Source organism: Lytechinus pictus, chromosome 10 (genome assembly GCF_037042905.1).
Source record: "Lytechinus pictus isolate F3 Inbred chromosome 10, Lp3.0, whole genome shotgun sequence".
NCBI classification, from domain to species: Eukaryota; Metazoa; Echinodermata; class Echinoidea; order Temnopleuroida; family Toxopneustidae; genus Lytechinus; species Lytechinus pictus.
In genome coordinates, this window is record NC_087254.1 from 16,335,370 (window position 1) to 16,348,754 (window position 13,385).

General features: G+C 37.3%; 1 protein-coding gene across 3 annotated transcripts in view; it reads left to right on the forward strand.

Annotated features, from left to right (window-relative positions):
* Window positions 1-2,152: 2,152 nt before the first annotated feature.
* LOC129270237 (DNA (cytosine-5)-methyltransferase 3A-like) overlaps window positions 2,153-13,385 on the forward strand; it is a 37,212-nt gene continuing 25,979 nt past the window's right edge. The window contains exons 1-5 of one of the 3 annotated variants that reach the window (XM_064105429.1): window positions 2,153-2,253; window positions 7,148-7,213; window positions 7,497-7,598; window positions 8,953-11,337; window positions 12,521-12,631. In XM_064105429.1, the coding sequence (XP_063961499.1) occupies window positions 7,193-7,213; window positions 7,497-7,598; window positions 8,953-11,337; window positions 12,521-12,631 (2,619 nt within the window). In that variant the 5' untranslated portion in view covers window positions 2,153-2,253; window positions 7,148-7,192. The remainder of the gene's footprint in view (window positions 2,254-7,147; window positions 7,214-7,496; window positions 7,599-8,952; window positions 11,338-12,520; window positions 12,632-13,385) is intronic. The other 2 variants (XM_064105430.1, XM_064105431.1) reach the window with 2 other exon arrangements.

Here is a 13,385-nt window from a genome sequence, read left to right on the forward strand (position 1 = left end):
AGTTCTCTCCAAAACTGTGCTCAAAATTGTTTCCAAGATTGATAAAGAAATTTTTTCTTTTGTATCATTATCATTCCACAACTTGCAAACCGTAGGTCCTGGAAAGAGTGAAGAAAAAAATGGCTATATCCAAATCATAGTAAAAGGACATGATGGAATCTCCCAGATTGAGGTAGCAAGCAGAGACCAGAAGTCACCAGAGTTAGCAATTGTGCAGATCTGTGTGTAGAAGAGAGAAAAAAAGAAATAGTTTAAATAATCAAATCAAAGTATGAATTTAATTATCGTGATGATTGATGACGTGCGGTGGCATGTAATTCCCGGTCAACAACAAATGATAGTAGGTTTAGACACCTGAAAAGTTCCACTCAGAACACTGGAGCTCTACCTCAAGTGATGTTTGTGTAGGCCCCACTCCACTTCACTACCGCTACACTACCGTACATGTACGCCACACCTACCCGGGTAAGTGTGTAGCGTAGTGTAGGCTGTAGCAGTACTCCAGTAGTGAAGTGGAGACTACACGAACATCACTTGAGGTACGGTGCTCTCTGAGTCTCTGTGTCATTACAAAGATTGCATTTATCTTCATTGTTGAAGGCATTACGCATACATATATGCAGCAACACTCTAATCAGAAAGAAACACCAGACTCTAATTTTGGCCCACCCAAGGGTTCATTACATGCCGCCGCGCACAGAAAATTCAAGCAATAGAAGTCGTGGACCCAAGAAGTGAGATCCCAGCACGCGCGACCCACTAGTTAGAAATCCACTGCCAAACGCGGTTCGTGGTTAGTATACTAATACTAACCTCGCAATACGTACTAGTAGTATACTAATACTAACCTCGCAATACGTGTGAGTGATTTTGGCCAGGAATCAGGGTAATCACTGCTGAAAATTTGTCTGGCTTCATGACATCGGCATCATGGTGATATAATTCTGTGTATAATAAAAACTTAAACATTCCTCTGAAACAGCAGATTTTCAGCCATGGTCCATACCACTCAGTGATCCTAAATAATTTAATTGCCTGCCTGAGTCCTGACCAGTTTTAGAAATCTGAAGAAAAAATCTGCTGGAATTGTGCCACTCACACGTATTAAGTATACTAACCCCGCACCACGAACCGCGTTTGGCAGTGGATTTCTAACTAGTGGGTCGCGCGTGCTTAGCCTGGAGGCGTCTGGGATCTCACTTCTTGGGTCCACAACACACGACTTCTATGGCTTGATTTTTCTGTGCGTGGCGGCATGTAATGAACCCTTGCCTTGGGTGGAATTGTACAAAAACATTATTTCTAAAATAAAAACTTTTTAATTTTAATAGTAGTTATGCCAAAATGCATGATTCTAAACTTATATCAGATCTGTATCTGTCATCTGACCTGAATGCATCGTCAGAACAAGTACAGTTTCCAAACATGCTTACCTTGACTTTTGACTGGATCAAACAGCGTAGCCTGCAACATGCATCGGGAGCAAGTGAATGGGACCGTGCAGCTTGGAGTTTTTCAATAGTTAGTAGAGCAACACAACGAAGACTGTCGAGTGGACAAAATCGATCTTTCCAGTTCACAATTCAATAAAAAACGGGCAAAATAACACAGTTCTGGTTCCCTTATAGTCTGAAGTTGTCGAAAACAGAATTCGGATGTCACATTACATGAAGAAAACGGTAAATTCGGAAGATATTGAAGAGGTCAGTAAGGTGATTCAGTGTATTATGCACAGAGGGCTAGGGATGATGAGCTCGATTATTGTGTGACGTCATTATTCTCGACTGTTTTCACTGCGTGAACTGTCGGTCTGGGGGGCGGCTGGGGGGCTTAGAATGGTCTCTAATAATTTCATTTCTTGCATTTCCACGACATCGATAAGACTTTTTAGTGACATATTTGTGTATAAAAAGACAAGACCTTTCCATTCATATATAATTTGTCTATAATCATCACTTTCGTGAATTTTCTTTGTGTGTATACTTTAACCTGTGTACATAATGGACGAGTCGTACAGGGGTCGTACTTTATTTGTAAACAAAAATTACCAGGCACGTACCTGTACCACGTGGAATTTACCCGAGCTCGATCTCGATGAGCTCATGCGCTATGCATGCACGGGCGGTAACGGTGTGCCGCGCCGGTATACGGTGCATGTTGTCGTTGAATACTGAAGCTGCGCTGGAAACCAGACTGTGGAAATCAAGTTAAAGACTGTCGGGATTTCATTGAGGAATTCAATCAATGGTATTGGTAAGAACATCAGTGAGAAGAAGTGATGTGTCCTAATTAAGTTACATTGAGTTATTTTGTTATACATGCATGTGGGGTTTCATGTTGATTTTTGGTCTCGCTGGTGTTGTGGTTTCAAAGTCTAATCTAACTCTAACCATGGACCTAGTACTAGGTCCATGCTCTAACTAAGTCTTAGCTGGAGTCTCGATCAGTCTCGTAACATTTGCAGCACGTGCACTGGCTGGATTGAGGCCGTTTCCACCAGTAGCGCATGTGATAGAAAAAATACACACACGTATCCAGTGAGATTGTCACAATTCCATGGGCCACTTGCAGAAGCTAAATTCCTCCATTATTCGAGGTCATTAAATAATTAACTAAAATTTAAAAAGAGTGATTCAGTGAGTTTCAAAAGATTTTATTGAATTTTTGTGTATGACTATGATGCATGTTGTTGAGACCATGTCAGTACCAGTACCACGTCACAACAACCACAGAGGATGCGTTTTCTAAAGATAGCTTCCTTTTAATATCCTTCAATACTTGGAAGTATATTAAACTTTATATTCAACAACTGTGTGTAGCAAATAAGAATTAAACAAAGATTTAGACTCTTGATCAAATACTATTGTTCCTTTCACATACTTGTTACAATGGGTTCCCGGGGGGGCCACTTCCATTCACGAGTGGATACCATGCGCGACCATGGGGTCTCGAAAAGCACCCTAAACACGTAATTTCCATATTCTGAAAATGCCCCCCTTAACAAGTATTGGCGTGTGAAAACCTACCCTTAACAAGTATTGGAAACAAAACGATACTCTTGGCAAATATTCCTTGATATGATCCCCTAAACAAGTACAGGAATGTTTTATTGTTACGGGTCCTTCGGTCGTCGGCTTTACCTTATTTGGTTTAGTACGACCCCACCTTCTACACCTCGCGAAATCGGACTCTAAACACAAAGTGTTGGGGCAAAATGGACATCCTTTATAAAACATTTTAATTTTGTTTTATCATTCCCGCAAATTCGACCCTAAACACGTAATTTTACTAGCGAAATAGACACCCTTTTTTCATTATTTTTGTGTTTTTGACACCCTTATCACGTTACGTACGTAACGTGCCCTATCGTGAAAAGGACATCCTTTTTACGTGTTTTTTTGGTCGCGCATGGTATCCACTCGTCAATGTAAGTGGCCCCCCCGGGAATGGGTTATAAACTTGAAAATTATATTCATACTTCTTTCACTTTTCCATTGTAATACTGTATCTTTGTATGTTATTATTGATCATTACACTTTTATATACACACTTGTGTTTATCTATCATTAAAACAAACGCTTCTTTTTCATTGAAATGTGTTTGAAATGTCATTTGTTTTGTTTCTGAAAATTACACAAACATCTATTATTTATAATCAAACTGCACTATTCAGTTTCTTTATTTGTTAAGTGTTTAGCAACGTATCGTAATATTTGTCAAAAAGCGACTTAATCGAAACTAGCTTAAAGTTGAATCACCAAAGAATCATCAGAAAATATTCCTCCGCTTTGAAAACGTGCGCAGGTAATTGTCCGTACAACTGCATGGGTTTCAATGTAATTAGTGTAAGAAAAAAAGGTCTCATATTTAACCTCGAATTTATGAGTTTTTGAACCACATTAAGCAAAATAATGATTGTTTTCAAATAATTGACAAACTATCATGAGACATTTTTGTTTCTCTCATTTGCCTTTAATAACATTAACAACAAATTTCCATGAATCAAACTTGCACTTTCACTCGGTCGCTGACGTCTTAAACACGTTTGTATTACGTAGTTTTCCATTATCCATCTTTTAAGACGCCTAAAATTGACCCTTATCACCTTAAATACATTAAAGAAATATGTGTAGGAATCGAGCATAAACTACACTGTAATATCAATCGAACAGTATTAACATACTTTCAGTTTTGTATTAAAAAACAAAGAAAACTCGGGATCGAGCAAGGTCTATGTACCTTTGAAGTTTGAATGGTCTTGTTTTAGCTGTGACCTTGCTTTGAACTTGAAGGAGTTATTAAACTCAAGTACATGCAATAAAACACAATTATTTCGAAAAGCAACAATATCTGAATTTCATACTATATGTCATTCTATGACAATGCAGATAGTCTAGATCTAGGCCTAGTAGATGTAGATCTAGCCTACTACCAGAAATAGAAACTAGTAATAGTAGTATGTGTTGGAAGAGTCTGCAGACTGTATTAGGTTGAAAATACACCGGCCTATAAGGCTTAATATTAATTCTTAAAAAATATTGGATAAATAAACAAGGTTTGCTTACCATATTGACCTGTAAGGTGATTCCTCACTCCCTTCTCTCATTCTTGCCCTTGGTCTTATAATGTTATATTCGATACAATTTTGATTTTTAGCTCATCCGGCCCGAAGGGCCAGATGAGCTTATGCCATGGCGTGGCGTGGCGTCCATCATCTGGCGTTCGTCCACCATTTAAAAATGCTTCTTCTTCGCCATTTCAAGTCTGATTTCAATTTTGTTTGCTTTATATGATAGCACTAGGTGGAGATTCAAAACTTCTACACAGAATTTTGAAACTCATTAAATTTTTCAAAATTCCCAAAAATGCTTCTTTATTTATTGACCGATTTTGAATTTTTTGCTTCCATCTGGTAGAGCTTAATGAGGTTTACCAAACTTCTACACAGAATTTTGAAATTTTGACTAGAACAATTTTTATGCTAAAAAAAGAGATATGCAAAATTAATTTATGCATATTTTTTAAAATTCACATAAAATGCTTCTTCTTTATTTGTTGACCGATTTTGATTTTTTTTTCTTCCATCTGGTAGAGAGCTTCATGAGGTTCACCAAACTTCTACACAGAATTGTTCAATTTGGAGTAGAAAATTATTTATGCTAATTTATGCAAAATTCATAAATCACAGAAAATGCCTCTTTATTTGTTGACTGAATTTCAAAATGCTTCTTCTTCATCATTTCATGTCTGATATCAATTCTGTTTGCTTTATATGATATCATTAGGTGGGGGATTCAAAACTCCTACACAGAATTTTGAAACTCATAAAATATGCTAATTTATGCGTATTTTTAAAAATTCAGATAAAATGCTTCTTCTTTAATTGTCGACCGATTTTGATTTTTTTCTTCCATCTGGTAGAACTTCATGAGGTTCACCAAAATTATTTATGCTTAATTTATATGAAATTTATTCATAGATCACAGAAAATGCTTCTATGTCATTTCTTCATCAATTTCAATTCTATATCCTCAATTTATGTCACCAATGTAATTCACTACAGTGTCAACTGGGCTGAAATTAAAATTGTGTTAAATTTCGTTGCGAGATGCCGGATGAGCTCAACATCATTAATGTGCTAGTTTTTGTATTGTATTTTTCTCTGAATTTCATGATAAGGCCAAATTGTTTTGTGAGAATCACCCTGACAATTAAAAAAAAGTAAATCTTACTAGTTTATATAAATTAGCAATAGAAATTTGCAATTGATTGCTAATTTTCTTGCAACACCCCCTTTAAACCCTTTAGTAGGAAGTAGATATTTATATAATATTGACTGGCCTTGAGGGGAACATCAAATATATTGCCAGTAAAAGAATCATATTGGCCCGAGTCTTTAGACGAGGGCAATATGGGTCTTTTAAGGACGTTCCACAGTTATGTTTGTGCGCAATATGATCTGCGCATATTTTACACTCTGCGCGCTGACGTCACAATGAATGAACAGGTGATTAATTAGCTGCAGGTTTGAGCTGATTTTTTTCATCTTCTGCACTTTAACTGCAGATCATATGTGTTATTTCTTGAAACTAAAAAATGGAATTATTCCATGGACCATTCAAAAAAAAATTCTCTACAATTTCAAAATACTTTACTCTGCAGTGCTGCCAAGAATCACGAATATTACCCCGAGTTTGAATAAATGGTAGAGTGGTTTTGATTTTTTCTTCACATAGACACAAAGCATTCGGCGCATTTTTGGTGTTTTAAAAAGCACATTTGCTCTAATAAAAATTCTGATAGTTTAAAAACAAGCACATGAACCCCTATCTTTTAATGTTTGTACCTCTTAGGTATACCTTCCTCTACATCTCTGCAAATTTTGGTGAAAATGACATGGATTTTGAATAAAGTGCAGCATATATTGTACGTTTGTAGTTTGTTACTGAAATTTCACATTTTTTAGATTGGGATTTTGTTATCTTTTACGTCATTTTTAAGAACTGGCAGTGCTGTTAAACTTAAAATTGCAAATAAATAGCACTGTAAATAGATTCTCCATTCTAACGATACAATTATTAACTCTCTTGCGAAATTTGATGACTTTTTCATGTATTTTGACTGGGTAATAGAGGTTTAAACTCATTGTAGTAATCTTGGGCGGTCTAAAAATGCCAAATTCTTTTGAATGCGCAATTCTTAAGAACATCAATTTGGGTGAACTTTGAAGCTCTGTAGCAAAAAATCAAGCACATGGACCTATGTTAATTTTTGCATATTTCGAATATTAAGGGTCTAAAGTATCTATGAGCAAAGTTTGGTGAAAATGACATGGATTTCATTTTAACTGTGGAACGTCCTTAAGGGCAAATACTGAAATTAGCGATCATAATCAACTCCTACTGCGCAAGTGTACTGCAAAAATATGGCCAATATTGCCCTCTGTTTTTGTACAATTTTCCTATGGGCAAAGCATGGGGAGGGCAACATGGCAAATGTTTACCCCGTTGGTCTCGGATTGAAAGTAGCAAGCGAAATATGACATTTATCTAAAAATGCCTTGTATAATTAATAATCCGTTTTATTTCATAACCTCACACAAATTTTCAAAGTAAGCAAAATTTCCTTTTGTCATTCTCTTCTGCAGCCAATGTTCTACGTCAGTGTATGAGACCATAACACTGAAGACAATATGAGACTCCCAAGCAAACAGGTACTTAATGTTTTTTTGTTTTTTTCTTCTTCAAAAGAATTATACATCTGTGTGAGAAATCAAGTTTAAATGAAGTTTAAAGGGAGGAAATATTTTTGCCTGTGGAGGGTGGGGGTGGGGGGGGGGCTATACCTGATATTGGTACAACATCCAAAATTGTATGAATATGAATTGCTGTGCCAAGAATAGTGCTTTACTAGAGTTATCAAGGCCTGCATGGAACACATAGGAAAGTAACCAATGTGATAATATTTCAAATGCCTATTGTGATTGAATCTTATAGGAGCTCCTGCGGACCTACAGTACATGGGATGCAACCAAACAAAAACGTATGTCGGCTCGTATCTCACTCAAGCATGGTCTTGCTTTTCTCCGTCTTCTTAGGGTAAGATTATAATGATTGTTAAGGGTAAGGGTAAGAGTATAATGATTGATATCAGTTCAGCTAAATATCTAGTGACATGTTAGCTCTCTAAATTCATTGCAGGGTTTAAAAGTAATTATTTATGTTGTACTAACGTCCTAACCAAATAAATTTCGAAGGGTACTGAATGTAGGTATCAGCATTTGATGATAAGTCAGGATCGATACTTAATACTTTTTTAATCGGGCAGATGGAAATATTTTAGTAATAATAGTTCCTAATTTTGAAGCAATAATCCTCAAATTCAGCCCCCCTCCCAAATAACAATTCTTTGAGTTTGTTAGAGACAATGCCTAGATAACACTTGAAGTGTGTTATTGCAGTAAAAGCTTGCACTTTGACAGCTTTTTTTATATGCAATTTTTAGCTTTTGCTCATGATTTAGTTTGTATTTGTTGTCCTCAGTATCAGAATGCCTGATCTCAGTGTTTTGTTTTGCTGATAAGACCTTTAGCCCTAATAAGACCATGACATTTTTTAGATAAATCCACTGCGCAAATTTTGTTGACCACGTTGCGGGCTGACTTTAGTTTCAAGTCTCGCAAACTTTTGAAACCAAAATTGCGACCCCTGATACGCAATTCCGAAATCACGCAACATTTCGTATGTGCATGCTGACCCAAACTTGCGCAAAAATGTGAATTTGTGTACAAATCCAGCTAAAGTTCATAAATGTATTATTACTTTTCCTTTTACTGATTAAAATCAATTAATTTCATCTTGTTTATAGTTTAAATAAAGTCCCTGATAATTTCCATTGAAAAAAAGCATTAAAACAAAAAGTACATGTAGAAAAACAAAGAAATACATAAGAAATTTATAATCAATAAAATACATAAGAAAGTAAATGTGATGTTGAAATTTGTTGCATTTGATCAGATTCTTATAAAAAGTCTTTAAACCAAAAATTAGCATTTTAGGGGCATTATTTAGTAAGGGCAAACCTTTGATTTTACGCATTAATTAGCAATGAGATTTCTCACAGAATTTGATCTAATATTTTTGTAGATTATGCCATGGGTAAGGCACAAGCCAATTTTTTCGCGATCAATGCCTGAGATCACAAGGGGGGCTGAATAACAAGGACACTTTTTATGATTTACAAGGTTACATTTTATTTTATATCAAACAGGCTACTGACAAAAGATGTGTGGGGTGATGACAAATTCTGGAGACAAGAAGGTCCTGTAGATTTATTAACTTGATTCTATGTATGGCTAGATCATTTATTATATTTTCCATGATATAAAGATAGATCACTATCAAGATCAGCATTCTAATATATTTGTGACCCTATTATCTATTTCCATCTCAGAGTGGGTCATCTCAAAGAATATCACAGCGGAAAGGATCTCCAAGCAGGGTATTCAAAGGAAAGCATAAGCTGTCTCCTGGTGATGATAGACGAGAGAATAAGAGGTTCAAGAGAGCTCAAGAAGATCAGGGAGAGGTGTCATCAAATATTCTGATGAAAGATGAAGATAAGATGATAAAAGAGCAGGAATTGCAACCAGAAAATGCAACAAATCTCATGAGAACTGAAACAGTATCTTCCCAGAGCACGTCGACTCTTCTGAGTGGCACAAAGAGTGGACCCAGTGACTTTCCACTAGGTCAGAAGATGCAGTATGTACCCCTGCAAGGTCCAGCCAGTAGCAAGGATGGACTGATCGATGATAGTACTGTGTCATCCACTTTAGGACCTCAGAATGAATCGTTCCAGGGAAATCCAAAGGCACCAGGGGAACAAGCATCGTTGTCCAGCAGTGAGTCGAGTGCTACTTTTGACAGAGAGTTCGAGTTGAACTATGAGCTCCAGAAGCCTGGGCCACTTTGGAGAAACAAGCGCAAATCACTGCAACCAAGAAAGGTTCTACGTAAGGTGGCGCCAGAAGAAGGAAGTGTGTTAGGGAATTACTTGCAGGAAGAATTGCAAACCCAGGCAGAAGACAGTGAAATGAGCATACCTACAGATGAAGGGGAGGTTCTGGAGTCCGGTCAGAAACACGGTGGGGTTCTTGAACCAGAAAAGGTGATGCTGTTGAGGTGTACAGGGATTACTTCCGTAAGATCACAAAGTCCATCAGTTGTGGAGTCTGATGGAGAATCCGGCCAGTTGAAACTGTTCATAGATCAAGACCCCATGCTTGCAGAAGGAAACTATTCTTGTGGTTCAGACCAAACTGTTGTTCCATCTTCTTCACAAGGAGACACAGGAACTGTCCCTTTCCCAGGTCTTACATGTAGGTTTGAGAGCATTCAAGGCTTTACTGAAAAGAACAACACTGGAGAATCAAGCCAGGGAAACCCTCCTTTGCTTGGAGACGGGCTTGCAGATGTGGTGAATAGTTCTTTGTTGGATGAAAGTGTACCTGATGATTGCCTTGACAACTTGTTGCCAGGCTTAAACTTGCGGCATGTTGAAAGAGCAGCTGCAGAGGGCAATTCTAATGATGAGAAGGCTTGCAGCTCTCAGGAGAAGGTAGACAAGTCAAGCAAGGTCAAGAGGCACAAAGGCAAGTCACCTAAAAAGAGTAAGAAATCCTGTAGTGCGAGACGATTAGATATGGCTGTTTTTGGTGATAAAAATCCCGAAGAAGATGATTCTCAGGCCAACAATGATTTCAACTCACTAGGAAATGCAGGCAAATCCCACAAGGTCAAGAAGCACAAGTACAAATCACCTAAAAAAAGTAAGAGATCATCAAGTTCAACGCAGATAGATATGAATATTGACAATCGCAGTTCAGTGGAAACTGTAGATCAGTTTCACAAGAAACACAAGACCAAAGGACAAAAGGAGAAATCACGTCCTAAACGTAAGACGAAATCTAAAGATGTATCCTCTAACAAATATTCACCACTGCCCAAGAGTCCTGTCTTTGGAAGAATTCTGCCCACTAGTGATTGGTCCAGCCTTGAGAATCCAGTCACATCGCCTTGCCGTGTCCAGCTAGTGGACTATGTAACCAACACTCAACTGAAGCAGCCTGCAAGACAAGGTAATGAGGAAAACACTGCTGTTCCTGAAGTAGGCTCAGAAGAGGTAGAAGTCTATCGAGTAGAGGATGTAATAGAAGTAGAAACTGTGATTGGATCAGCAGATCAGTGTTCTGGTGTCCAAGTACATGAACAGAGTGGGCATACTGTCAAGGAGTTGGATGAGCCACTTGGCACCTCAATGGATCTTGGCAGCCTTGAAGAGAGAGAAGAATCCTTACGGGCTAATAGGGAAGACAATCAACCTAGCAGCAGCAGCATAGTGGAAGGACAAAGCTCACCCTCTGGTCAAGAAGGTTATCAAAGCCCAGCTGTAGGACATGACTCAAGCACAGAATGTTCTTCTCAGGCTTCTATCAGAGGACAAAAGGCCAGTAATCAAGTTGTCAGTATCAAAAAGTTGGAGGAAATGACCGAAATTCTACCAGTTGAAAAGGATGAAGGGATTGATAACCCGTCAGTTGAGAAGGATGTGAAGAAACATAAACCAGAAAACATAAAGAAAGCTGTTCGATCCAGAAAGCCTCATGGAGACGTTGCACGAGGAGCAGGTGGATGGGAGCATTCGCTGAGACAGCGCCCTCAGATGGTCAAACTGTTCCAGGTTGGCGGGGATTCTAAGACACCAAAGAAAGGAGCACAGAAGGTATCACCAAAGAAGGATAGGTCCCAGAGCCTCCTGCAGTATGGTCATTCTATGGTGAGGAGTATAAGTAATTTTCATTAAAAAAAGCAAAAAAAAACAGGTGCTTCTGTTGATACAAATATGGCTTTAAGAATTTCATTTAATTCTTGTATGATAAAATAGCACTGCATAAGTATATGCCTTCCCCAAGATGCCATGGAAGGGAATTGAACCTCAGACTTTTCATGTCTTTACCAGATGCCTTGACTAATTGGCCACAGTACTTCCTTTGAAGCTGCATGACATTTTGATGGAAAATATTGTGAATTGTATTCCGCATATAAGAATCTTGCTATAGGATTGGTCAGAAGTCGGTCACATGACATAGGGTAGTTTCCTCATCAATCTTCACTTGCCGTGATGGACCTCTTTTGTTTGGGGATCTTTTTTCCGCCCATAGGGTCATAACACGTTATGAATTAGTTTGATTACGGAAAAAATGAAGAGGTCAGTGCCGCTCGATTTTGGGTCCATCTTTCTCCATCTTCTGCAGTCACGATCGAGAAAGATCTAGGTGGGCGCGCGGAGTGTGGGCCTACATACGCGCCAGCAGTAAAACTTTGCACAAAATAAAAATGCATTGCCCCTCGATTGTTTTGTTGTGACACTAAAATTCTTTTGTGAGGTCACAATCTTGCTTGATCTCGGATGCTTGCGCACAGTTTGCATACGTGCGCTAGCAATAAAGCAATCATAATCGTCTCGATGGATTTTTTTCAAAGGAAATCTTGATTTTAAAAAAAAAGTTGTTCTGGACACATATTGATATTGGTTTTTTCTTCGTTTATAGTGGTTTTCTGATACAGAATATAAAGCATATAATCCCCTCTTGATTTCAGGTGACAAGGCAAACTATCACTTCCTCGGCAAGCTGGATGTACTTGCTATTTTTCTGCAGCTTTGCTTTGAAAAGATAACTACATCCAGCTTACCTCAAAAGTGATAGTTTGCCCATCACCTTCACCAACGGTGATTATTTGCTTACTATCAAAAACAAATAATATTTGATGGGAGATAGTGTTATATTTCTAGCTATATTTTGATGAGATAATGCTAATATTTCAGTGATAACATATTTTAGAAATGACTGATCCAACATTGGGGGAAGGGGTAAAGAAATACTTTAAGTCAAATATGTTTTTTTTTCTTCAAATTTTTATTTTTTCAATATCTATCTTGTGATATGCCACCCTTTTAGATGCAACCATCATCAAAAGAGGCTTCGGATGACGTTGGCTCCTCCCTTGCTGCTCTCTCTACAAATAGGATCAGGAGATGGAGAAAAAAAGAACAGAGAGCTGTTGCTATGGTAATTATCTATACTCCTTTTTTTTCTTCTCTCCTTTAAGTCTGCTGTTTAAAATGTTATCGTGTTATGCATTCATTGTCTTTTATGCATTTCACTCAACTGGTGCATGAGCTATGTTAATGTATATCTTTTTATGTTATTTATGATTTCATTTATTGTGCCTACAAACTATTACAAGAAAGATCCAGCTGCGGCTATTTTTTTGCATGTGTAATGGAACATGGTAGATTTATTATATTTATTTATTTCTGATATTATGACAGGGTAGCCCATTCACCAATAAGAAGTGGTCTTCCATGGGGCCCTGAATAACAATAAACATATTTACAAAATGCATAACGTATGTACAGAATGTTACGGCATTAAGATTCACATTAGGATTTGAATGTAAAACGAAACATTAACAAACTTAGCAGCAAACAAAACGTAGATCATCAATAAATACAATGTTTGAAAAACTTTGAATGGAATTGAAAGAAAAAAAAATATGAAAAGACTGAAGTGATTGTTCCAACATGTTTGGGAGAAGTTATCTTTTATTATTAGCCATATATTGAACTATTTTTTTTATAAATATCATTTTATTTTAATGTTTTGGATCAAAGATTAAATTTGCAGAGAAATGTATTCTTCAGCTGCTAATTCATGAGCTCTTATCTTTTTTATTGCAAAAACAGATGCAGAATAAAAACATTTTGCTATGTTATACATGTAGGACAATAATAAACAATGACAACTTTACCTGTTTCAACTT